Below are 26,641 nucleotides of genomic sequence, written 5' to 3'. Positions count from 1 at the left end.
GTGAATTCACAATGCCACATTCACCGGTTTTCCACATAGTCTTCAGTAATGAATCCCGCATAAACGCACCAGGGAATCTTAGTATGCTGAATTTGTTTCTAACAAACTTAAGAAGATCAGTACTTGTGAGAGGTCGATCTGGTAGTACAGCTAATGGGCTTTTAAAAAATTTATGATTAGACCAAACCCTTTCCTGTTCAGTTTCAAGTATAGTCCTTTCCCGATGACTGTGGCTTCCACCATGGGTTTATGTCATCTTGCCTCTTCTAACTGGGCTTGGGAGTTTTGTGCGTTCTTGACCGTTCGAGCGATAGCTACAGCACCACCAGCGAGGGAACCTACCGCCGAGAGCGCGTAGAGGGCTGGGATAAGAAATGGAAGAAAACTGCCAGATATCTTTGGTATTGGAAGAACTCGAGGTGCTTTCACCTATCCTCTTTTCTTCTTCCCCGCGTCTTTCTGCTTCATTGCGTTTTTAGCTGCATACATCGCTGTCAGGATACAGTTCTTCAAATAGCTCTGCTTCCCGCCCTTGTCCTACTTCATTCATAACTCTCTTGAAATTCGTCACTCCTAAACCCAACTTAATTTTTCCTTGCATGGTTTTATCAACAGCAAATGCTGCGATGCGTTGACTTATACCAATATCTTTTCTTCTCCGTATTGCCTTAGCCTTATCAGCTAAAATCCTATCTGCAATGTGACGACTTGATAGATCTTTATTTGCAGCGTATGCAATTTCATGTATACACGCTTCGTCGAGCACATTAACTCCCTTGTCACCTCGTGCCAAGCATTTCTGAAGCTTTGTCCCAGGTCCACAGTAGTTATACCCAGGGATGTGTAATTCCACTGGCAGTTTGTCTAGAATACCACCACCTCCTCTAATGTGTCTCCTAGCATGCATGGTATGCTATGTGGTGGTTGTGAACTATGCGCCCCCATTATATAGCAAATCGTCGGAATCAATCCAACTGTTTTGTGTGGCAGGAAAACCAAGCCATTTGACTAGTGCTTTATTTCCATGACGTCTTATGACTCTCACCACGAGAAAAACATGCGGTTCTGAGCTTTTCTGCAACTCCTCGGTGTAGAAGCAGCCTGCAATTTCTTCACCTTTACTATCCTTCAATATATAAGTTCTAGTATGCGTCTTTGCACTTTTGAAACTGCAAATGTCTCTGTTGACCAGTTCGGTAAGTATGATTTCTGAAATGCTGTCTTGTGTTTTGAGATACATACCAAATCATCTACATTAAATTTCTGTCATCGTGAATCCAGCATTTTAATGCGATAGTACACCGTATCTAAATTTCTGTCAGCGTGAATCCAGCATTTTAATGCGATAGTACACCGTATCCATGAGTCCATTATCACGAACATCGATTGGTCTCATTTTTATTGTGGTATGTTTGGTTCGATTATACTGAGCAATTATTTCAGGGAGGATATCTGTCCATTTGTATGAATTTCGAAAGTTAAAATGCATCTACATTCGACATTTTATTGTTCTGTTCAGACGTTCCACGACACTTGCCTGCAGGTGAGTGAATGTTGAGTAGTGATGTATTCCATACTGGTGCATCACGGTCTTGAAATACCTATTGTGAAACTCTTCGCCGTGATCGGTTTGGAGGTTGTCTGGGCATTGATTCGTTGATGTCTGTAGCAAACGCTCAAAAACATCCGCGACATTTCTACCAGTTTTTGTTTTAACAGGTAACTCCCAAGCAAATTTGGAGTATGTATCAATAAGCATTAAAATATATTTGAATCCATTATTGTGACGTGAATATTCCCTCCTATCTACAAGATCAGCTTGCCACAAGTCATCCAAACCTTTAATCATAACATGCTTACGAGGGTATGTCTTGCGTGCTCGTTTGTGCAGTTCACTAACTACTGTCTCCATACTCATTCGATGATACCTCTCTCTCTAAGTTCAGAGGTTATTGAAACAACCTCATTCGAATAAGCTGTATTACATGCAGCAGCTGATGCCATGAGCCGTTGGGGTCGTCAGAATATATTTACTGCGGGATTCGATTGTTCACTGCTTTATGCTCAATGTAAATACCATCACCGCCGCCGCCGCCGCTGCTGCTGCTGCTGCTGCTGCTGCTGTTGTTGTTGCCATTTTCGCCTTCAAGTATTGGTTTTAGAATGGTTTTATATTTCTTGTTGCTCAGGCATGTGCAGTATTTATCAGTATGTTTCCCTCTCAGTAACTGAATAATTTATAGGTTTTTTTGGTAGGTCTTAGGAAAATAAGATTCATTAACCCAGGTGTTCTCTCAAACCGCCTGTCACCAATCTGTATTGTGTCATCAGTTACAGTTGTAGGATGCGTACGCAACATGTACGGTCTTCCCCTGCTAACGCTGAATGTTCTATCTATCTGACCAGGTTCGTGACGGATAATGTATTCTTCAACGGCAACACCATCGTTATCGTGTGTTTTTGATTTTGCTGAGAGCTGTCGGAGAGATTTAGTAACCGGCTTAAAGGTCTCTCTTAGTGTTTACTGTCGAACCATATGCCCTAACCTTAGCAACCGTAATTTCTCACGAACTGCTTTCCACGCTTGAATCACTTTCTGCTTCGTTGACATCTTAGTGTATACTAATCAGACATCTCCGCAGCGTTAGACTTTATATATCCACTCATTTTCTTCTTCCTCTTACTATGTACCTGCTCCCCCTTCTCAACAGTAAGTAACTCTACATATATTTTCCCCTCAATAGCCTCGACCTTTTCAATTAAGTCGGCTACTTTCTTACCGAGTCCATTAACTAACTCATTTAACGCATTCACCATTCTCAGAAGAGTCTGATAATACGTCTCTAGTTCCCTGCGCATACCTCCAACATATGCACAATAGCCTGAATTTTCGCATCCATATACAGGCGAATGTTCTGTCTATGTACACCCATTCTTTCGGGTTGAGAGCTAGACATACGCGCGAATTTGTCCATGGTGCAGTGTACACTGATGTGCTATCCTCTCTTACCGTGCTATGTATGCAGAAACTCTTGAAATTTCGTCTGTACCTACCCTCACTCAGTTTTCTTATTTTATCAATAATGAGAAACACATACCGTGAATGATTCCAACAATCTGCACATATCTTTACAAAATCGTTGAACGACATGTCCGTTTCGACATGTGCCTGGTAAATGTGTTTTAAATTCAGATTGTCTTGTTTGAAGGCTTTAATGCGGTTTGCATTATCCCTAACCAACTGTTTCGGGATTCTGGAATATGTTTAGCGATAAAATACATCAGCACCCATATGACGACCGAAACAGAAATATTTTCGAATTTGGCCTTAGTTTTCGACAGCAACATCATCAAATATAAAGACAGTGTTTGGCTTTGCTTTTTCAGGTGGAAGGATATCACCACTTTCGTGAAGTATGTCGTGTATGTAACACCACCTACACCACATAATATCTCCTGCAATAGCTGATACTTGGGTTGGAACAGTGCAACCACTCTAACATTGGAGAAATGTTTTCTGTCAACTATCTGCTTTGAAAGTGGGTCACAATATTTCTCTTGTAGTTGCAACACTTCTCTAGTGGTCGCCACTTTCATGAATGATGATGAAATGATGAGGACAACACAAATACCCAGTCATCCCGAGGCAGGTGAAAATCCTTGACCCTGGCAGGAATCGAAACCGGGACTCCATGCTCAGAGCTGTAGACTCCAGTGGTCTGGAGTCACACACACACACGCACACACACACACACACACACACACATACACAATAGCTGTTGTAAAGGACTCAGACCCATCCGTTTACGTATATACGAGGTGCGACAATAAAGTAGTGAGAATGATTTTCTTTGCAAGATGTGGCAACCCTGCAGGCTTGCGTAGGCACAATATCTTTGACCTTTTTCTATAAGCTGCTTCTAGTCCAAGCGGCACATCGATGCAACTGCTCAGTTGTGATTTGTGCTGTAATAAGTTATATGTGTTTGTATCTCTCGTCACGGAAATGGAACTGCATAATATTGCCCAATGGTATGCCGTTTCTTTTTGCATTAAATTGGGTGAAAACGCTACAACTTATGGTAAGTTTCAGAAGGCTTTTAGGCTTTTGGAGAGGAAGTTATGTCAAGAGCTCAAGTTTTTCATTGGCATAAAATGTTAAGTGAAGGCAGAACGAATATTGAGGATGAAGACTGCAGTGGACGACCATCAACCTCATGGACTGATGTCAACTTGGTCAGGGTGCATGAACTCGTACGATCTGATCGAAGATTATCCGTGAAAATGATTGCAGAACAACTGAACATCAATTGAGAAACGGTTCGTCTAATAATAATTGACGATCTTAGTATGAGAAAGATTTGTGCAAAAATAGTCCTTAAAAATCTCACACCATAACAGCGAGAAACACGGAAAAATGTGGCAGCCGATCTGTTAGAGCAAACGGAAATCACTCCAGAATTGTTGAGCCATGTTATCACTGGTGATGGAAGTTGTTTTTCCAGTACGATCCAAAGACAAAATGCCTAAGTTCGCAATGGTGCTCAAAGGGATCACCCAGACCAAAAAAAAACTCGCATGTCAAAGTCAAAAGTGAAATACATGCTTGTGTGTTTCTTTGATTCCAAGGGAATTGTTCATAAAGAGTGGGTGCCTCCTGGACAAACAATTAACCAATATTACTGCAAAGAAATTTTAGAAAGACTTCGTAAAAGAGTTCTTTGTGTCCATGCCAACATTGCTGATAATTGGATTCTGCATCATGATAATGCGCCATCCCATACTGCTCTGTCAGTACAACAATTTTTAACCTCAAAACAAATTTCAGTACTACCACAGCCAGCTTATTCACCAGATATCGCTCCATGCGACTTTTTTCTATTTCCAAGAGTCAAAACGTCGGTCAAGGGACACCATTTTCAAACAACACAAGATGTCCAAAAAGCTGTGACGAGGGTCTTGGAGGATATTGCAGAAGATGAGTTCCAGAAATGTTACCATCAGTGGCAGAAGCGCTGGAAAAAGTGTGTGCAATCGGAAGGGAAATACTTTGAAAGAGACAACACTAAACTTGACTAAAACGGTAAGCAACATTTTTTTTCACATCAGTCTCATTACTTTATTGTCACACCTCGTATATTTCCAACATCAGTTCTAGGCAAGTAAACCGAGAACTTTTTATGCATCAGTGAAATTATCTACAACAGGAATTCACCACAGAAACACTGCACCGAGATTTCTTCATGCAAAAGTACACTACATTACTGGTGAATTATAGAATTTTCACTGTTGATCAACACTATTCTCACTGCTTCTGTAAATTATCAGCATTCTGATCGAGTGAATTAAATGGTTATGGAGCACTCCCCAGTTATAACTAGTTCTCACGGTAAGTAAGAGGGACTGCAGCAGCCCCTAACTACAGATTATCATTCTACATGTTAGCAACCCAATCGTCCACTTTTCTTTTTATCAATTTCAACATCTGCGTTGTCTAAATAAGAATCAATTCTTCAAATACTGCTTTTTAAACCCCCTTGCTTTAATTACGTCATTGAACGAGCAGGGAGCAGAACACTGATGGTTCACGTGGACAATACATCGTCTGGTATATATTCAACAGTCATAACCATTTAGTATTATCACTCTCGGTTTGGTGAATAAGGTCTGTCATGCATGTGTTTGATGCACAAACGATTCAGTAGACAGCAGTCAACAACTATGTACCTGCTCGAATATCTTTATACACGTGTTCCTGTTGATGAAGACAAGACTTGTAATCTGCACTGTTGCTGTAGTTTTTCTTTTCCTTCTTTTTAATTACAAAGGGATCCCAGTGGTGTAATAAAGGTACAGGACATAAGTTATGCATTCAGGACATATTCCAGCAGTCCAGACACCCTAACCACAACTAGTCATGTAATTCCAAGGCAGCTCGTCCAGTAGGGATGTAATCGACCTGCAACCCTACCACCTCAAACCAGCTATTCTCTTGTCAACAGCCGCCCCCGCAGCTCAAGCAGTTATCCACATTGTCGTCAGCAGTTCACATCATGGCTCTGAGAATTTGGTGTAAGTCTATCCTTCTCCATAATTATTAACAGCAATTCTGTGTGTTTATTTATTTACATACATGTGTTGTTTGGAAGGCTGTGATTGTGACGCTCCTATTTTCTTTTTTGCACAGCATCCTCAGAAGAGGAGGGGGCATATATGTAGGGGGATATTTTCATGTGGTAAGGAAACACAAAATCAACTGCAGACACAATGGCATTTAATGGGGGTATGTGATCAAGTTGCTGTTGCAACTTTAATCATCTGATATAATTTCGGATAAATAATGTGCAGTAGTATAATTTATTTTTCCGTTGCTAACTGCAGGGCAGCTCCCACAGATGGTGGTGGATTGTGAAATGGAATGAGACCCAGCAGGTGAGTACACCACAGTGTTTACCACTGCAGAGAACGAGATTTGGGGTGAAGTAGATTACCTCCTCGACACAATCGAGAGGGAGAAAGAGGAGGAGGAGTTGGAGACGGAGTTGGTTGAATGTGAGTACATAACAGTGTTTAATACCATAGATTTTAATCTTGCCAGCTTTCTGTGAGGATTAAAATACAACTGATCATACAGATGAGCTGAATGTTGATTTCACTGAGAGAGCTGTTTGGATAGTTAGAGTGCCAGAGGTCCTTAAGCCCACTATTTTATTACCTCCGTAGACTTGCACTGTAGCTCATTCTCACACATATCTGATAGCTTGATTCGAGTGCCCCTCTGAATGTGTAATGATTCATTCAATGATACTGAAAAGTTTCTAGAGGTTCGTAATTTAATGAGGAATTATTACAGGTGAATTCATTCTCAGTGCTATAGCAGATAAGTTAGTAAGTCAACCCTGTGCATAGGAATAAGATGTTATCTGAATTCTAAATGCTCTGAGGAATTGTAACCTATTGAGTGATTAACGATTATTATTTACCCAGTGCTTGCTATATATGGTTTTCTGTCACAAACCTGGGAAGCCAATGTTCTAACTGAGATGTTGAAGCGATGTATGCCCAAAGCGTGTTCATTGCATAGTAAATAGAACCACCTAGACAACTCAATTTTTATGAATTACCAAATATGGAAACAAATTTCTCTGTTAATATTATTTCATGACTGAGAATTACATAATTTATATATCAATATCTAAGGTAGTCTCAGATGCACTGTGAATAAGCAACTGTCATTCTGTCTATGTATTTCATGCATAGTAGTCAATTAAAGCTGCTTTTTTTCCCTTACTACATCTGAATGCGAAATGTCAATAATCCATTGATTTGCGCTATTGTATAGAAGCAGAAATAATCACGTCAACGCAGTGGATGAGCATAAGTTCACCTCTCAGATTAGTGATTCAGTGAGGTGATGGTTCTTTAATCATGTGTGTGAACATTGTCCACTCATACAAACCTACGGAGCTGCTCTATTGGCAGTACATGTATTTTCGTGCAATAACATCCGGAGATAACTCCTTTATTCATCCAACATCATCTAGAAGCATGGTTCTGTTTCACGAATGCATTTAAAAATCAAGAAGGAACATCGTTTTTTGGAATATGGTTGAAACATCTTAGGTTTTTCCCTGAGAACACTATACTGTTAACCTCTAATGCAGATAAACTACAACAGATGATAGAACAACTTAATAGAGAGAGTAAGTTTGAAATTCATTTATGCTTTGGTTAAGGTAATGTATAAACACACAGAGATAATGACTAGATGATGTGATAAACTGACTGGGTCCAGCTTCTCATGAGGTAAACTGAACAGACTGGAACAGGAGTGAAAAAGCCATAACCATGGAAATACATTGTAGCTGAGGATTTTTTAATGGGTGCTGTGAGTTAAAAAAATACAGAGGTGGCTCGTTCTACAGCATAATAAGGACTGAGGACCTGTATCACAGACTTAGTATGAGATCACAAGCCTAGAGGGCCGAGCTTCATCTTCTTTCTATCCTTTGGAAATTACATGTGAGTTGCTTTAACTTGGTGTAATAGTCATACGTTTAACATGTGTGATATTGACATGTAGAGGTTGTTATGAACAGGTTGGTTCAAATGGTTCTGAGCACTATGGGACTTAACATATATGGTCATCAGTCCCCTAGAACTTAGAACTACCTGAACCTAACTAACCTAAGGACATCACACAACACCCAGTCATCACGAGGCAGAGAAAATCCCTGACCCCGCCGGGAATCGAACCCGGGAACCCGGGCGTGGGAAGCGAGAACGCTACCGCACGACCACGAGCTGCGGACTGTTATGAACAGGTATCTGCTGTAAAAACGTTACTAAAGCCGAAGGCCGAATTCAGAAGGGGCTACATGCAGGACATGTGAAGTGATCAAATTTCTGTGTGATGGAGCTAATTTCAGTTAATTATTATATGGAGGTGGTATACCGGACAGTCCACCGGTCACCAGTGCTGATACCTGACTCACCAAGGTGGCCTCACTCTCACCACCACTGATGTGGTACATGTTGCCACTCGATGATTGCCCCCACTAATGGTCACCAGTACTGGTGATATTCACCAGATCAGCCTCACCACCATTGGCACCAAGGCTGAGTATAACATTGTATAATGATGATGATGTTAAAATACACACATCAAAAAACGTTTTGCATCACCTCTGTTCCGAGAGTTCCGGAACCTGTACAGAAAATTGGAATAGATATCAACATAAACATCGTTTCCGCCCTTTTTATTGCTCATGAAAACCACACATTGCGTGCTGTACCACCATACAGCGAGACCTTCAGAAGGCGCTACCTAAGAGCAGCAGAATATACACACATTAAAAAAAAAGTTTTGCTTCACCATGGTTCCGAGAGTTCCGCAACCTGTACAGAAAATTTGAATAGAGATCAACATAAACATCGTTTCTGCCCTTTTTATTGCTCATGAAAAGCACACATTGTGTGTTTTACCACCATACAGCGAGACCTTCAGTGGTGGTGGTCCGGATTGCTGTACACACCAGTACCTCTAATATCCAGTAGCACGACCGCTTGCACTGATGCATGCCTCTATTCGTCATGGCATACTATCCACAAGTTCATCAAGGCAATGTTGGTCCAATTTGTCCTACTCCTCTATGGCGATTCGGCGTACATCCCTCAGAGTGGTTGGTGGGTCACGTCTTTCATAAACAGCCCTTTTCAATCTGTCCCAGGCATGTTCGATAGGGTTCGTGTGTGGAGAAGACGCTGGCCACTCTAATCGAACGATGTCGTTATCCTGAAGGAAGTCGTTCACAGGATGTGCAAGATGGGGGCGCGAATTGTCGCCCACGAAGACGAATGCCTCGCCAATATGCTGCCGATATCGTTGCACTATCGATCGGAGGATGGCATTCACGTATCATCGTACAGCCGTTACGGCGCCTTCCACGACCACCAGCGGCATACGTCGGCCGCACATAATGTCACCCCAAATAGCAGGGAACTTCCACCTTGCTGCACGCGCTGGACTGTGTGTAGGCCTTCAGCCTGACCGGGTTGCCTCCAAACACTTCTCTAACGATTGTCTGGTTGAAGGCATATGTGACACTCATCGGTAAAGAGAAAGTGATGCCAATCCTGAGCAGTCCATTCAGCATGTTGTTAACCCCATCTGTACCGTGCTGCATGGTGTCATGGTTGCAAAGATGGACCTCGCCACGGACTTCGGGCGTGAAGTTTCGCATCATGCAGCCCACTGTGCTCATTTTGAGTCATAACACGACGTCCTGCAGCTGCACGAAAAGCATTATTCAACATAAGCTGGCGTTACTGTCAGGGTTCCCCCGAGCTACAATCCGTAGGTAGCGGTCATCCACTGCAGTAGCAGCCCTTGGGCGGCCCGAGCGAGGCATGTCATTGACAGTTCGTGTCTCTCTGTATGTCCTCCATGTACGAAATACATCGCTTTGGTTCACTCCCAGACTCATGGACACTTCCCTTGTTGAGAGCCCTTCGTGGCACAAAGTAACAATGCGGATGCGATCAAACGGCGGTGTTGACCGTCTAGGCATGGTTGAACTACAGACAACATGAGCCGTGTACTTCCTTCCTGGTGGAATGACTGGAACTGATCGGCTGTCGAACCCCCTCCGCCTAATAGGCGCTGCTCATGCATGGTTTTTTACATCTTTCGCTGGGTTTAGTGACATCTCTGAACAGTCAAAGGGACTGTGTTTTTGATACAATATCCACAGTCAACGTCTATTTTCAGGAATTCTGGGAACCAGGGTGATCCAAAACTTTTTTTGATGTGTGTAGTTTTAGAGATAATGAAAATAAATTGAAAACAAACATTTTTTTTCTCTTGCACACATAGCATCTTCTGCAGTTCCAGTCACTTATAACATGGTCTGTTCTGTGTGTGGGAGGGGGGGGGGGGGGGGAGGCGCGCGCGCGAAAAGTTACGTGGTCTGTCATAATAAGGTAGGCCGCGGTAGCCGTGCGGTTCTAGGCGCTGTGGCGCTGCAGTCCGGAGCCGCGGGACTGCTACGGTCGCAGGTTCGAATCCTGCCTCGGGCATGGATGTGTGTGATGTCCTTAGAGTAGTTAGGTTTAAGTAGTTCTAAGTTCTAGGGGACTGATGACCTAAGATGTTAAGTCCCATAGTGCTCAGAGCCATTTGAACCATCTGTCATAATAATGTGTAACGCATCATATTTGTACGAATTTTGCTGGTATAGAAGATTTTATAATATTCGCAGATTCTGCTTCGAAAGACTTGTCTGTCTTTCAGTCTGAAGACATTGGTTGATCTCCAACTCAGGAGATGACGCCATCTGTAGTTTGAGTAAGTTCGCCGCCGATAAAAAAAGATAGTATTTCATTTACACAAGACATATTATTTCAATGTTTTTTTCTATATGAGCCTGATTTTACTTAGCCAAGGACCACTTTCAGAGAGTGGCACTTACACAACGTTTGAAAACATGCTGCTGTTGCCCATTGAGTTCTTCATCTGTGACAGATAGCAGATATGTCGCATTATTCTAGGAGGGGCAGTCTTTCTGAGAAATACGCTTAATGGCTTGCTGGAAGCGTCCTGTTGTTGAGTCTTTTGCCCATCTGTGACTGATTTCTGCAGACTGGGAACAGTGTATCGCTGCTGCCAAGTGGATCTCTTTGTGTACCATCAGCGACAGTATAGAGAAGCCCTGGAAAATCGCTATCTCTACTTAAAGGATGAGGAGAGGGAGGGAGGAGGGGAGGTAGGAGGTGAGATAAAACTTTTTCTCAACTGGTTGGTTTGTATCCGCAGATCAAGGTGAACTCACTTGCAGCTGCTGCCACTCTCACCTGGAGAGATCTTTTGGGGTTTGTTTTTGTGGTGTTTATGTTATTAAAATGATTTTACTCAATTCGCAGTGCATGTTTTGCTTTATGATCTTTTGTTTATGAGTGGTGTTTTTTCAAGACAATTTTGATGTTTAATTCGAGCAGTGAAGCATCTACCATCAGTTGTGGTAGTGTGTGTTGGTCTTCTTACACTTCGGTGATAGATTTCTGCCCTATCCCTTCTTACCATGTATCTGTGTACAAGCTCCTCAGCAGTTATACACTTGTGGATCGGTAGGAGGCAATTCTTCTTACACTTCAGTGATAGTTTCCTGTCCTATCCCTTTTTCCCACGTATCTCTGTACAAGTCCCTCTGCAGCTATATCGCTCAGAGTCAATGGAATAGGACAAAGTTGCCGAGAAATAATGAGAGCACCATTTATTTGAATTTCGAGCACCAGGGCTGCAGTGTGTTTATCGAGAACAGTGGAATGGAAGCCATCTGTCGGAAACTTCGATGTCAAAGAGCGAGGCACATAGGGTTGGGAAGAAGTGTCATCTGGTGCTGGCGGCGGAGGTGCGAACTTATCTCCTGCACTGTAGACTGACCGGTCATTTCAAAACAAAATCACTATCAGCTCAAGCACAGGCAATAGTCTCTATGAGTTGTCTAATGCATCTACAGACCATCCTGCTGCATCACCATTGTTTGCTGAAGAGTATTCCCCATATGCTTGTTTTTTATCACCTCTTTCCATTCCCCGTGTCTATGGACGCAGTTCTCAGCTGTATGCTTACAGGTAATACAGTTATTAAAACCGTCTCTGTCCATCAATTCACAACTGGGGGCAGGGACAGCTGTAAGATAGTTCGAGCACCCTCTGGTGGCGGTATTGTGGACAAAAGCTGTCGATCTTCAAACTTCGAGGCAAACATTAACACGAATGCTATTGGAAAAAGTGAGGGCTGGGGGTGACAAAGTGTGTGGCAGAGTGTGGAAGCAGCTGTAGAATAATCTTTCCCACCAGTTTGCAAGTGGGGGAGGAGGGGGAAGGACAGAGGAGTGGGGGTGGTGACGTAATGCAATGTTGTCATATCTACAACCCAGGGTGAGAAGCCCCCCCCCCCCCAGGAGAGTCACCAACTTGGATAAATTTAGCAACAATGCGGTCTGGCGTCACTTTGGCTTCATTCTCCTAGTAATCACGAGATTGCTCCTGTTATCATACAAAATTGCACCCCCTGTCATAACTCCAGGTGTAGGTCCACTGTTTCTACACTCATGCTCATAAATCAAGGATAATGCTGATACATGGTGAAACAACGCTCTGGTGGGCGGTTTTGCAGGTTTAAATCACTTCAACGTATGACCATGCGGTGCATTTGACCTGTGGTCGTTGCATGGTGGCGCTGGCAGCAGTCCAAATATGCAGAAGTGTATTGGTGCATGTCAGAGTATGGTGCAGTGAGTAAGTCTGCAGATGTGCTAATGGTGACTGTGTGTTGAAAATGGCTCAAAGAACACATTGATGATGTTATGATGGGTAGAATACTAGGGTGACTGGAGGCTGGTCAAACACAGCAGGTCTAGCATGGGCCCTCCGTGTGCCACAAAGTGTCATCTCAAGATTGTGGCAACGATTCCAGCAGACAGGAAATGTGTCCAGGCACTACAGTACAGGACGTCCACAGTGTACAACACCACAAGAAGACCGATATCTCACCATCAGTGCCCACAGACGGCCACGGAGTACTGCAGGTAGCCTTGCTCAGGACCTTACTGCATCACTGGAAGACTTGTCTCCAAACACACAGTCTACAGACGACTGAACAGACATGATTTATTTGCCCGGAGAGCAAGATGCATTCCACTGACCCCTGACCACAGGATTGCCTGTAAAGCCGTATGTCAAGAACACAGTACATGGTCATTGGAACAGTGGTCCCAGGTTATGTTCACAGACGAGTCCAGTTATAGTCTGAACAGTGATTCTCGCCAGGTTTTCGTCTGGCATGAACCAGGAACCTGACCCCAACCCCTTAATGTCCTTGAAAGGGACCTCTATGGAGGTCGTGGTTTGTTGGTGTGGTGTGTGATTATGACTGGTGCACGTACACCCCTGCATGTCTTTGACAGAGGAACTGTAACAGGTCAGGTGTATTGGAACGTCATTTTGCACCAGTATGTCCGCCTTTTCAGGGGTGCAGTGAGTCCCACCTTCCTCCTGATGGATGATAATGCACGGCCCCACCAAGCTGCCATCGTGGAGGAGCACCTTGAAACAGAAGATATCAGGCGAATGGAGTGGCCTGCCTGTTCTCCAGACCTAAGCCCCATTGAGCACATCTGGGATGTTCTCGATCAATGTATCGCTGCATGTCTTCAAACCGCTGAAACACTTCAGGAGCTCCGACAGGCACTGGTGCAAGAATGGGAGGCTATACCCCAGCAGCTGCTCGACCACCTGATCCAGAGTATGCCAACACGTTGTGCGGCCTGTGTACGTGTGCATGGTGATCACATCACATATTGATATCAGGGTACATGCGCGGGAAACAGTGGCGTTTTGAAGCACATGTGTTTCAGGACGGTTTTCTCAACTTATCACCAATACTGTGGACTTACAGATCTGTTTCGTGTGTGTTCCCCATGTGTCTATGCTATTAACGCCATTTTGTGTAGTGCCACGTTGTGTGGCACCACATTCGACAATTATCCTTAATTTATGAGCCTGAGTGTAGTATGACGTCAGGTTGGTTGCAGGCTCTCAACTGACCTCCTCCTAACCAACATGCAGCCATTACTGGCACTGAGGCAGAACTGGTTTTTATCAGAAAACACAATAGACCTCCACCCTGCCCTCCAGTCCGCTCTCACTTGACGCCAATAAAGTTGCAAATGGTCATGGTTTGGGGTCAGTGAAATTCACGCTACAGAGCACTTGGGCCAGAGCTGTCCTTGAAGTAACCTGAGTTTTAACAGTTCATTATGTCACTATTGTATCAACTACTACTCAAATTGCTGCTGCAAATGCAGTATGATGCACCAGAGCCATACACCAAACACGATGGTCTTTCCTCTCGGTACTAGGCGCCCAGTCCGGAACCGCGCGACTGCTACGGTCGCAGGTTCGAATTCTGCCTCGGGCATGGATGTGTGTGATGTCCTTAGGTTAGTTAGGTTTAAGTAGTTCTAAGTTATAGGGGACTGATGACCACAGCTGTTAAGTCCCATAGTGCTCAGAGCCATTTGAACCATTTTTTTTTTTTTTTTTTTTTTTTTTTCCTCTCGGTAGTGCCACGTGGCCGATTGGAGTCCAGTCTTCTTGCGACCGTACGTTCTCGTGACCACTGCTGTTAGCAATTATTGGCTACATTCCTGCCAGGTCTTTCTGCAGTATAGCAGAAGGAACATCTAGCTTCTCGTAGCCATATCACACGACCATATTCAAACTCAGTAAGCTGTTGATTATGGCGTCTTTGTCATCTTAAAGGCATATTTGACCAAAATGAACTCGCCACGTCCAATCTCAAAGGTATCTAACGTAACTAACGCACAAGACCATTACAGCGTGTATTTCAAGCAAACCTGAGATGCATCCTCACAGAGGCGCTACTTGCGTCACTCATTCGCGACTGGCGCGAAACTGGAACAGACATCATCTTACAGATGTAGAAACACCCCTACTAACTTTCGTTTATGCCACACAGCTCCTCCTCGGTATGGCAAATTTTTCTGTAATTATATGTGGGTAAAGGCAAGATAATGGCATAAACAAAAGAAAGAATATTATTAAAATTTCAGTTATAATCTTTTGAAGCTAATCGCATCACAATAAACACATAGGTCCAATGCTATGAAATGATATGAAATGGAACAAACTCGTCAAACCAATAATAGGCAAAGCAAATGGAAGAATTAATGTTGGCAGCATTCTGGGAAACTGCAGGACGTTTGTTAAGAAACCGCATGAAATACACTAGGCGACGTATTATGAAGTATTGTTCCAGTATTAGGAGCCCTTATCAAATATGCATGACAGCTGGCATTAAACAAATTCAGATACATATTACTAAAATCGTTCGTAGGGATTTCAGAAAGTAAGCTACACATCTCCTCCCATGGCAAGGCCAATGGGCAGCAAGAGTACGTATAGTCAGAAGACAGCACAGTGGAACCTCACAGGTTGTTGTCATCAGTCCTGAGACTGGTTTGATGCAGCTCTCCATGCTACTCTATCCTGTGCAAGCTTCTTCATCTCCCAGTACTTACTGCATCCTACATCCTTCTGAATCTGCTTACTGTATTCGTCTCTTGGTCTCCCTCTACGATTTTTACCCTCCCTTGATGCCACAGAACATGTCCTACCAACCGGTCCCTTCTTCTTGTCAAGTTGTGCCACAAACTCCTCTTCTCCCCAGTTCTGTTCAATACCTCCTCATTAGTTATGTGATCTACTCATCTAATCTTCAGCATTCTTCTGTAGCACCACATTTCAAAAGCTTCTATTCTCTTCTTGTCCAAACTATTTATCGTCCATGTTTCACTTCCATACATTGCTGCTCTCCATACAAATACTTTCAGAAACGACTTCCTGACACTTAAATCTATACTCGATGTTAACAAATTTCTCTTCTTCAGAAACGCTTTCCTTGCCATTGCCAGTCTACATTTTATATCCTCTCTACTTCGACCATCATCAGTTATTTTGCTCCCCAAATAGCAAAACTCCTTTACTACTTTAAGTGTCTCATTTGATAATCTAATTCCCTCAGCATCACCAGACTTAATTCGACTACATTCCATTATCCTCGTTTTGCTTTCGTTGATGTTCATCTTATATCCTCCTTTCAAGACACTGTCCATTCCGTTCAACTGCTCTTCCAAGTCCTTTGCTGTCTCTGACAGAATTACAATGTCATCGGCGAACCTCAAAGTTTTTATTTCGTCTCCATGGACTTTAATACCTACTCCGAATTTTTCTTTTGTTTCCTTTACTGCTTGCTCAATATACAGATTGAATAACATCGGGGACAGGCTACAACCCTGTCTCACTCCCTTCCCAACAGCTGCTTCCCTTTCATGCCCCTCGACTCTTATAACAACCATCTGGTTTCTGTACAAATTGTAAATAGCCTTTCGCTCCCTGTATTTTACCCCTGCCACCTTTAGAATCTGAAAGAGAGTATTCCAGTCAACATTGTCAAAAGCTTTCTCTAAGTCCACAAATGCTAGAAACGTAGGTTTGCCTTTCCTTAATCTATTTTCTAAGATAAGTCGTAGGGTCAGTATTGCCTCACGTGTTCCATCATTTCTGCGGAATCCAAACTGATCTTCGCCGAGGTCGGCTTCTACCAGTTTTTCCATTCGTCTGTAAAGAATTCGCGTTAGTATTTTGCAGCTGTGACTTATTAAACTGATAGATAGACATAGCCAGCTTAATTCGTTCCAGAATCTTACTCAAAGTGCAAAAAACTCGTTAACTGAAACAATTTATCCCATATACATTAACGTAAAATGTGATAATGCGTTCCATGTAGAACGTGTACTGAAAGTTTTATCTTATTGCTTCCATGCATTCAAAGAAAATTATACATACAGCGTTATGTACTTTATTATTAATGATACAGAACCAATTATTTTTACTAAGAAGCTGCCTATAGCCATTTGTTTCTGCCAACGATTCAACACTAGGCGAAATTGGACACAGTATTATCCTCAAATAAATTGCCGCTGCTTTATTGGGGTGATGATTTTCAGTGTACGATGCAACCGATTAGCATGTTTTCTGCTCTTATTGCGCCGGAAGAATGCCGCTTTGCTGTTGCCGCCTCCTCCTCCTCCTCTTCCTCTCCTCTGAAGAACTCATCTCCACAACTTCCTGCTGTGGAACACACTGCAACTCCATACGCTCTTCGGTGGTCATTTCTTGTCTGTGATCTCCTACGAGCTCATCGATATCATTGTTATCCACCTCTAGTCCCATGCTCTTGGCCGAAGACATAATCTCGTTGACCACAGGCTCCATAGGTACCTACTCAAATGTCGTAGAGTCACATTCGACAACGCACTGCAGCCAAAGCTTCTTCCATGCAGAAGTGAGGGTTCTCTTTGTAATACCTTCCCACACCTTTTCGATCATCTTGACGCAGGCGGCGATGTTGAAGTGATATTTCCAAAACTCTCTGAGAATGAGATCGAAGCTTCAGTCAACCCAAAGCAATGCTCGGAGAGTGCTCTAGTGTAGAGCTTCTTAAGTTCGAAATAACCTGATGTTTCATAGGCTGGAGGAACGGAATTGTGTTGAGAAGCAGAAATTGTATCTTGATGAATTGAAATTCTTCAAAGAGGTGGTCTTGTAGGCCTTGAGAAAGGTCAGGAGAGTTGTCCATAACAAGGAGTGGCAGATTAATCTCAAGCAAAAAGTTTTTCACCGAGGGATCAAGCACTTTATTGAACCAGTCTCAAAAAAGACCACGAGTCACCCAAACCTTGTTGTTGGACCTCCACATCACATTTATGGACTTTACTCTTCTTGAATGCTCGTGGAGTTTCTGAATGGTAAACAAGAAGCTATTTAATTTTCAAATCGCCGCTTGCATTGGCACAGAATACCAGTGTGAGACGGTCTTTCATTGGCTTGCGACTGACAACGCATTCTTCTCTGCTATTATTAAGGCACGCTTCGACATCTCTTCCCAGAAAAGACGCGTCTCGTCACAATTACAAAATTTTTGTGGCAGAAATCCTCAAAATCTTCGAAAAAAAACGTTCAAATGTGTGTGAAATCTTATGGGACTTAACTGCTAAGGTTATCAGTCCCTAAGCTTACACACTACTTAACCTAAACTATCCTAAGGACAAACACAGACACCCACGCCCGAGGGAGGACTCAAACCTCCGCCGGGATCAGCCGTACAGTCCATGACTGTAGCGCCCTAGACCGCTCGGCTAATCCCGCGCGGCCAGAATCTTCGAGCATCTTGCAAGTTGCTGATGAAGTTCTCTGTTGCCTTTGTGTCGGAGCTGGCGACTGGATACCGGTTCTTTTCTTAAACTTCTCGAATTATCCACGGCTTCCCGCAAACAGTTCAACTGCTGATGCTCCTGGCGTCTTCTAAATGAGTTCGGCGAAAATCATTCTCGCATTCTCACAGATGATGTTATCGTTAATAGTGTCGCCTCTCAATTGCTTTTCATTTATCCATATAAGGAGGAACCTTTTGACATCGTCCAGATTACGAAACCGTTGTTTTGATACTCTTGTCATTCCCCTTGAAGCATCAGTCTCCCTAATCTTGTCCTAGTTGTTGAGGATAGTGCAAATAATTGATGTAGACCGATTGTAATGTGCTTGCTAAATCAGCAACGCTCACACCACGTTCGCATTTTTCATTGATTTAACGTTTCATTTCTAAGGTCATTTTCTCTCTCTTATGGTCGTTTTCTTGTGGCCTTATCTTCGGGAACATTTCTACGAAGGTTGCGCACAAAATAAACACTATGTGAACACAAGTTTGGAAAGATGCATGATCACAAACTGCATTAAGATGGTAGCAGAAAGAGCGCTAAACCCAGACTGCAGCACGTACTAAAGACATTGTTCATGTGCCGCTGCCGACAGTGAAAGGTGTTCATATTGTTGAACGTTTCTCCCGTTGCACTCGAACGGCTGGTGACCTCACACTAAATCGTCGTCACTCGCTATTCGAAACATTGCTCTTTAAGCGAGTCATTTTTTAGTTTGTTTCGCTCGTTATGAGAATTGCGCGTTAAGGGGAGGGGGGGGGGTGCTCGTTAAGCGAGGTTCCACTGTATATGTTCCGGGTTTTCTGTAAAGACAGTGCGGATAACAGGTTCATCAAAGTGAGCATGTGAAATGGCGCAGTAACCGGAAACGTATCACAATTGAAGTACGCGGGACAGTACGATTCTTCTGCGCAAAACGTCTAAACTGCACCCAGATTTTCCATGAAGTTCTGGCGGCAGGCCTATTAGGGACCAATGTCGCGTCCGGAGCGAGCGAAGTGGTGCCAACAATTTGACCAGGGCCTCGCAGACGTGTGTGATGCTCATCGGAATGGAATGCCTTCAGCACTGACCACAGAGAATGCGCAGGCAGTCGAGGAACTGATTCGCAGCAAAAGCAGAGTGACTATCACAGACATTGTTCAACACACGCGCACCTCAATAGGCAAGCTCTTTCCACTCTTAGAGATCGCCTGCAGTATCGAAAACTGTGCTCTCGCTGGGTTCCGCGAAGGCTGTCACCTGCACATAAACGCGCAAGGTTTACGGCCGTAAAGAGTAACATGCGTGGACAATTAAGCAAAGGCATTGTTCTCCTGCACGATGATGCAACACCACACTTGGCGTGCATAACACATGTTTTGCTCCTATGTTTCCGGTAGGAGGTTTGAAAGCATCCATAGTATAGCTCAGATCGTGCACCATACGATTTGCATCTTTTCGGCAAGCAGAAACAACATCTGAGGGGAAAGAGATTTTCTAGTGACGTCGTTCATACAGCGGTTCTCAAAAAGCTCATTTACCAAGAAGTGGATTTTTATCGTCGATCGACGCGCAAGTCACCGAAGTGGCGTCAAATCGAAAGACCTGCACCCGGCGAACGGTCTACCCGACGGGAGGCCCTAGTCAGACGACATTATTTGTTTACCGTCGAGAAATTGAACCATTCGTGGAATGTTCCGGCCGTTGTTTGCAGAGACTTGGTGACTATGTTGCAAAACAGTGCCATACATCTTTTGGCCTGTCATAATGATGTGTAACATACATTTCGTCGTTATAGCTCATACAAGCGTTTCAGATGCCCAAGGAACTTAAATGAAATCTGCTGGAAGAAAGATTATTTTGTTCTTTCAAAATACAGGATCTGATGGATAATTTAGAACGTGAGATAAATGTTGAAAGCTTGTTTAGTACTCGACTAGGTATACCGAGTCGACTTTATTGATATTATTTTCTGCTTATTTTAACTTTCGGCATATAAATGTGTCCAAGGTGGGACAATACGTCTGTTTAGCTCTTCTGGGAGATTGCTTAGCATGTGAAACTTCGTGATGATACACATCTAAAGAAAACTGTGTTGTTCACTTAGGTTTGAGAAAGAGTTATTCTAAGCAGTCTGGCGTCCTTCCCAAATGCTGCGGTATTTCGACAGAAGCGCTTGCGTTGTACATTGCTTCACTTATGTTTCAGCGATAAATTGTAGCCACAGTCAGATATTCGAATTGTTTATTCTTCTTGCGAAAAAAGGCAACGTCAATCGTCGTAAATCCTGCCAGCGTCAGTTTTATTTTTTATTTTTAAGAGACGATGAGTTTCCGTATAGATTGACTGCATGGTCTGGTCATTCTAAAATGCAGATAATCCTGTCAAAATGTGCCGCATAACTTTTTTGATGTTATTCTGGTCAGATCGATAAGAAACACATTATAAAGGCTGTTTTTTAGCGTTACGAACTTTTTGGTAGTAGAGAGTTTCTTAGTAAAATGTTTTTGCGTAATGTTGCCTTATTATAAGATGGAAGATGTGTGTTGAAAATAACACACTTTGTAGCCTAATCATAGTAGTTAATCATCTTCCGATCACAGATTAGGTAAGAAAGACCATCTGCCCGTTCTCTGACGATCCATATCTCTTAAGCTTCTTAGGTGATATTCCATGATGGCGTTCTGGTATTAGATAGCTACTTGCGAGTCTAACGTGAGGCGGACTTCCGCTTCAGACTACGTATGAATGTAGATGCCTTTTATTTGAGACTAACATACTCTAGTAGTTGAGAAGGGATAATAGAAAACTTATTACACATCGACAAAAAAAAATCGCAACACCAAAGAATAATAAATGTAGAGTAATAACATTTTGGGATTACATTTGCCTGGGTAACATATTTAAGTGATTAACATACATTAAAATACAGGGAGCGAAAGGCTATTTACAATTTGTACAGAAACCAGATGGCAGTTATAAGAGTCGAGGGGCATGAAAGGGAAGCAGCTGTTGGGAAGGGAGTGAGACAGGGTTGTAGCCTGTCTCCGATGTTATTCAATCTGGATATTGAGCAAGCAGTAAAGGAAACAAAAGAAAAATTCGGAGTAGGTATTAAAGTCCATGGAGAAGAAATAAAAATTTTGAGGTTCGCCGATGACATTGTAATTCTGTCAGAGACAGCAAAGGACTTGGAAGAGCAGTTGAACGGAATGGACAGTGTCTTGAAAGGAGGATATAAGATGAACATCAACGAAAGCAAAACGAGGATAATGGAATATAGTCGAATTAAGTCGGGTGATGCTGAGGGAATTAGATTAAGAAATGAGACACTTAAAGTAGTAAAGGAGTTTTGCTATTTGGGGAGCAAAATAACTGATGATGGTCGAAGTAGAGAGGATATAAAATGTAGACTGGCAATGGCAAGGAAAGCGTTTCTGAAGAAGAGAAATTTGTTAACATCGAGTATAGATTTAAGTGTCAGGACGTCGTTTCTGTAAGTATTTGTATGGAGTGAGCCATATATGGAAGTGAAACATGGACGATAAATAGTTTTGACAAGAAGAGAATAGAAGCTTTCGAAATGTGGTGCTACGGAAGAATGCTGAAGATTAGATGGGTAGATCACATAACTAACGAGGAGGTACTGAGTAGGATTGGGGAGGAGTTTGTGGCACAACTTGACTAGAAGAAGGGATCGGTAGGTAGGACATGTTCTGAGGCATCAAGGAATCACCAATTTAGTACTGGAGGGCAGCGTGGAGGGTAAAAATCGTAGAGGGAGACCAAGAAATAAATACACTAAGCAGATTCAGAAGGATGTAGGCTGCAGTACGTACTGGGAGATGAAGAAGCTTGCACAGGATAGAGTAGCATGGAGAGCTGCATCAAACCAGTCCCAGGACAACTTTCTCGAAAGATTTGTATTCCGGTCCCATCTGTATCCCAAATGTTTTCAGTAGCCATTTCACCGCCATACAATGTTACAGCTAAGTAAACTTGCAGCCCTAGCCATATTTGGGTAAATTGTATATTTGTTCTAAACAGAATCAGTATAGATATTGGTTAGTTCAAGAACGAAATCAATCAATGGATTGCTAAAAAAACTGCCTTGATTCTAATGGTGAATGTACATCCATCGCAGCTCCAATAGTTCCAGGCAAATCATGACAACTATGTTGTGACGTCTTGTTCACACGCCTTGTGAGAAACAAGTTTTCCTCCATTTAGTCACTCCATTCCTTCCATTATAAACGCAGATAGGCGACGTATCTGATTCAGTTATAGGAGTTGTACTTGAATCAACAGCAGTTGGTGCATCGGTACTGGCAGAAGGCTGAACATCTTACTCTTCACCATCACTTATTTCACTATTTACTGTCACGATGACTGTTTATTTCGACGTCTGGGTCCGCATCAGAATCGTCTACTTCACTCTCATCATCGTATAAAATTCTGTAAATTTCACTATATGAAAGACTTTTTCTTGTCATTGTATATTTTAAACCATTGACAATGATAATTCGGTTTTAAAACATCACAAATAGTTCGCAAAGTAACTCAATGATGGGCCTGTACCAAAATGAAAGTGGAATTGCACTGGCAGAAATTAGTAACGTCAGCAGTTGGGCTGGGTCTGACAGACCTTCACACTTTTTGAAAGACCACCAAACAATGATAAACAAAATGAAACCTCATTCACAACATGAGCGCTTTCACTTGGATGTTTCAGGAAGCTAGCAGAGCGCTCAAATCATACCAGCAACCATAAAAATATAAATTCAGGGGAACAAAAACTAGTGGGTCTTACAGACCCAGACCGATCATTTTAGTGTTAAACTGAGGTAAATCAACTGGCTTCCTTGGCCTGATAAAAGTAATTTTCCGGTCTTGTAGTCCTATGTCAGTATGACAAAAAAATCCTTAGAACAAGTACAATGTTTATTTCTGACTCACCTTATTTGACAGTTGCAGATGCTGATGCACTAGTTCGGAACCACTTCCAGAAAAGTCGACCTCCTTAGGCTTGACCAATATTGCTTGCCCTCCAATTCCAGTTGGTACTTGGCTTGAGCACTTCGGACATCCAGATTGTAGGGGTCGCCAATTCTGGGCTGAAAACCTTTACTGTTTCGTCATGATGGAGGCCAAGGAATCTGTGTGGTATCATCAGATGCAATAAAACAAGATTAAATATTACTTTTTTTTATTTCTCAGGATACATCTTGTCTCCATATCTTCCACAGTGGCTGGTGAATTCGTAAGCTGGAGGGGAATCTGTTGAATCCAGAGGCAGACTTAGGCTGCCAAAGAACGCTGCATCCGCCCCAATTGCAGGCTAGTGACTTTGAGTGTGCTGGGCTGCCCTACCATTGGTTCGGAGAGTATTTCCTGTTGCCTGGTCTGCTACAGATGAGGACTTCACCATTGTGCGTGTGTTTGGTGCACACCAAGTTCTGGGAGTAGTCTGTCCCTCTCAGATCTCAGCATGTATTGTTCGATCAGATGGACGATGATGTCGGATGCCTTATTGAAAGCTGACCCATGGCCTGCCAGTTCGGTAGGCCGTCTGACCAGAATGATGCTGAGGTTTCAGTGTTGGATGCTGGTTTTTAGTCATACACAGCAGCAAGAGAATGACCAATGCCGGAACAATCTCACACAAGATGTTACAGTATAATAATCAGAAAGTGGAGTGTTAATGACGTGAGTGCTACCGATCCTACTGATTGTCTGACTCTAGGCTAATGGAGTGTGGCTTCAAGGATTGCTTTGCTGTGCGATGTCATTTGTAATGATTGAATTGGTCTTATTCATTATGAGTCGTCAACGGTCTTCAGTTTTGCTGTATTGGCTTAATCAGTTTGTTTCAATGTCATAAGTGCTTCATGAAACCCCAGATAGGTGCTGTTGTGCCCTACCTTTTGATTCTTACATAATGTTACAAGAGTAACAGAGGCAGGTTGGTCTGCATTTGTCTTACACTTTTTCGCTTAGCTTGCTTGCACCCACACATAGCAGTGTTGATGTTGAACTCTCGGTGACTTACTAACAGTGTCGAAATGTTTATGCCTGGTGGCTGGCTCGTGTTGATACTTCCATGTGCTTCAGCAATGCTGGGATGTAGCGACTTAGAAGAAAAATTTTCTCCCTCCCGTTCCCTTAATATCTTGGTCCGTGACAACAGATATTGTGAAAGAAGAGGTAATTATACCATAATGCACTCAAATATGCGTGCATGTCCTTCCACATTTAGTGTGAGAGAAGGAGGCAGAACATTTGTCTGTAAGTTGACGTGAAAATTGAGGCAACTATAAGAAAATTTATATGCTTTATACAGAATCAAGTGTCACACTACAAGAACTGACAAAAATCTCGGGGATCGAAATACCCTTTCTCAGGCCATTTTGAAGTTAATCAGTGAGTTATCCGCAAGAGTTGACAGAACCGAAAATAAGGCCAATGAGAGTATCCTAGAGTCTGTTTAATGTATAACAGCATGTCGACTAAACATAAAGTCGTTGAAGTGCGTGTGGCTATTACGGAGAAATTGTGATTGCTAAGATTGGGGCATTTGGAAAGAGCTAGTCTCTCATAGAAACGTTTAAACATATTACTGAATCTATTAAACGCTCTTCAAAGAACAATTATGATGCAGAAGATGCTATTGGCGAGTTGATAAAGATCTCAGCATAGCAGGATTGATATGACTGGTAAAGCTGTTGCACAAGTAATTGATCAGTTATTCCAGGCGAGAACCAATCGTATCCCAGACAACTCTGAAACTGACTATGGCCGTGACTTTCGTAAGATGTATATCAAAATGATAGTGAAGCAGTAAAGAATACTCCACCACTCAAGCAGTCCCCCGGCTGAAGGGGAGTATCATGGAATGTTTCAACACAACAGTAAAAACATGATTGAATTTTAGTCTTCGCAGGTCATATAAATGGACTACAGGACTGCAGAGGACACACCAGGAATTTGAAATGGTAAAGTATTGTCATCATGTGCTGTCCTTATGTCTTCCAAAGCATTTGAACTGGCAATAAATGATACAATGACTCTATAAAAATTGTATGCTGTGCACACTATTTTCATGAAGAGGACAATCGACCTGTCAGATAGCCAATACTTGCATCTGCCTGCCTGGAATCGAAGCACATGTTGTACAACTTCAGCAACTTGCCCTGGGGGAGGAGTGACCATCAGCCTTACCTTTGTGCTGCGAACATATGAACTGATTCAAAGAGGGCCGCATTCTTTACAAACGAATAATTAACTTTAATGAAGATACACTTATCGATTTTAAAACATAATTAATTCACCAACGTTTCATTATACAGCAATGATTAAGCACTAACTTTTGTGATGTGCTCTTAAGAATATTCATTAGTGCTGTGAGCTTTTCATTTACTTCAGAAAAATATGTAGATTGAATGAACTTGGATTGGGTATAATGATTCACACGCAAGTGGCCTCAAAAACTGAATTCTCTTGGCACAATCTTTTGATAGAGGTCCACCATCCCTCATAGCATGAAGAGCAATCCAGGAATGAATATGAAGTCACTAAAACAGCCATTTAATTCTTCAGTGAGATTAGACATTTTGCATGAATAATACTTCTTTTCTACATGAACTACAGAAAGAGCTTCAGTGATTTTCATAAAACATATGAAATGAGCCGACGTTTTAGTCTCAAAGTCTTTCTGAAACAATTTTAATTTGTTGTGAAAGCTAGACACACACACTGTGCTGAATCACAAATAAGTATTCCACTCGCTTGTAAAGATATATTTTCCGTTGTTAAGCGCTGAACAACGTTTGTAACGAAAACCATATCGTACCTAACAATCACTGTGGGTCACCATATTTAGGGACAGATTATCCTTTTTTTTCTTTCAGAAACTGTTTGATTGGTTCCATTAATTTGAAAAAAACGGCGTAGGAAACTCCCTACTAATAGGCATCTCACTAAGTAAAACTAAGATTCATCAGGTAGAAGCTTGTCGTTGTAAAGCTTTTGTATGAAGGATCTGAACTGTACTCGTATATGTGTTCTGATATTTGAGCAAATGTAGTTGACAGTTATGGTATTAGAACTATCTGACTAATGTGTAGGTATTGCGACTGTTTACCATGTAAATGATATAAAGGCGACAACGGGATGTATAGTTATGTCTGTAATCGATGCAGGGGAGTAGTAAATCTGAACAGTCATGTACGAAGTACTACATTATGCCGATCGTCATAAAGAAATAAATAATTTTTCACACGTAGTACTTGTATCAAAGC

The 26,641-nt window shown here is 42.4% G+C and overlaps 1 protein-coding gene across 12 annotated transcripts in view; it reads left to right on the top strand.

Moving 5' to 3' along the window:
- The window catches only part of LOC124773751 (F-box/LRR-repeat protein 4-like), a 102,370-nt gene that overhangs the window by 13,061 nt on the left and 62,668 nt on the right, over positions 1 to 26,641 (top strand). For 3 of the 12 annotated variants that reach the window (XR_007014968.1, XM_047249440.1, XM_047249427.1), the window contains exon 2: positions 6,382 to 6,432. The exons of 4 other annotated variants lie outside the window; for them this stretch is intronic. Coding sequence is in view for 4 of the 8 variants with exons in the window: in XM_047249440.1 (XP_047105396.1) it covers positions 6,382 to 6,432 (51 nt within the window). In the remaining 4 variants the exon portion in view is untranslated. Of the gene's footprint in view, positions 1 to 6,002; positions 6,073 to 6,187; positions 6,284 to 6,381; positions 6,553 to 26,641 lie in introns of all 12 variants that reach the window. 5 more of the 12 variants (XM_047249430.1, XM_047249429.1, XM_047249436.1 and 2 more) reach the window with 3 other exon arrangements.

This window comes from Schistocerca piceifrons, chromosome 2 (genome assembly GCF_021461385.2).
Source record: "Schistocerca piceifrons isolate TAMUIC-IGC-003096 chromosome 2, iqSchPice1.1, whole genome shotgun sequence".
In the NCBI taxonomy this organism is placed as follows: Eukaryota; Metazoa; Arthropoda; class Insecta; order Orthoptera; family Acrididae; genus Schistocerca; species Schistocerca piceifrons.
Note: the sequence above shows the minus strand (reverse complement) of the source record. Positions and strands in the feature narration are given on the sequence as shown.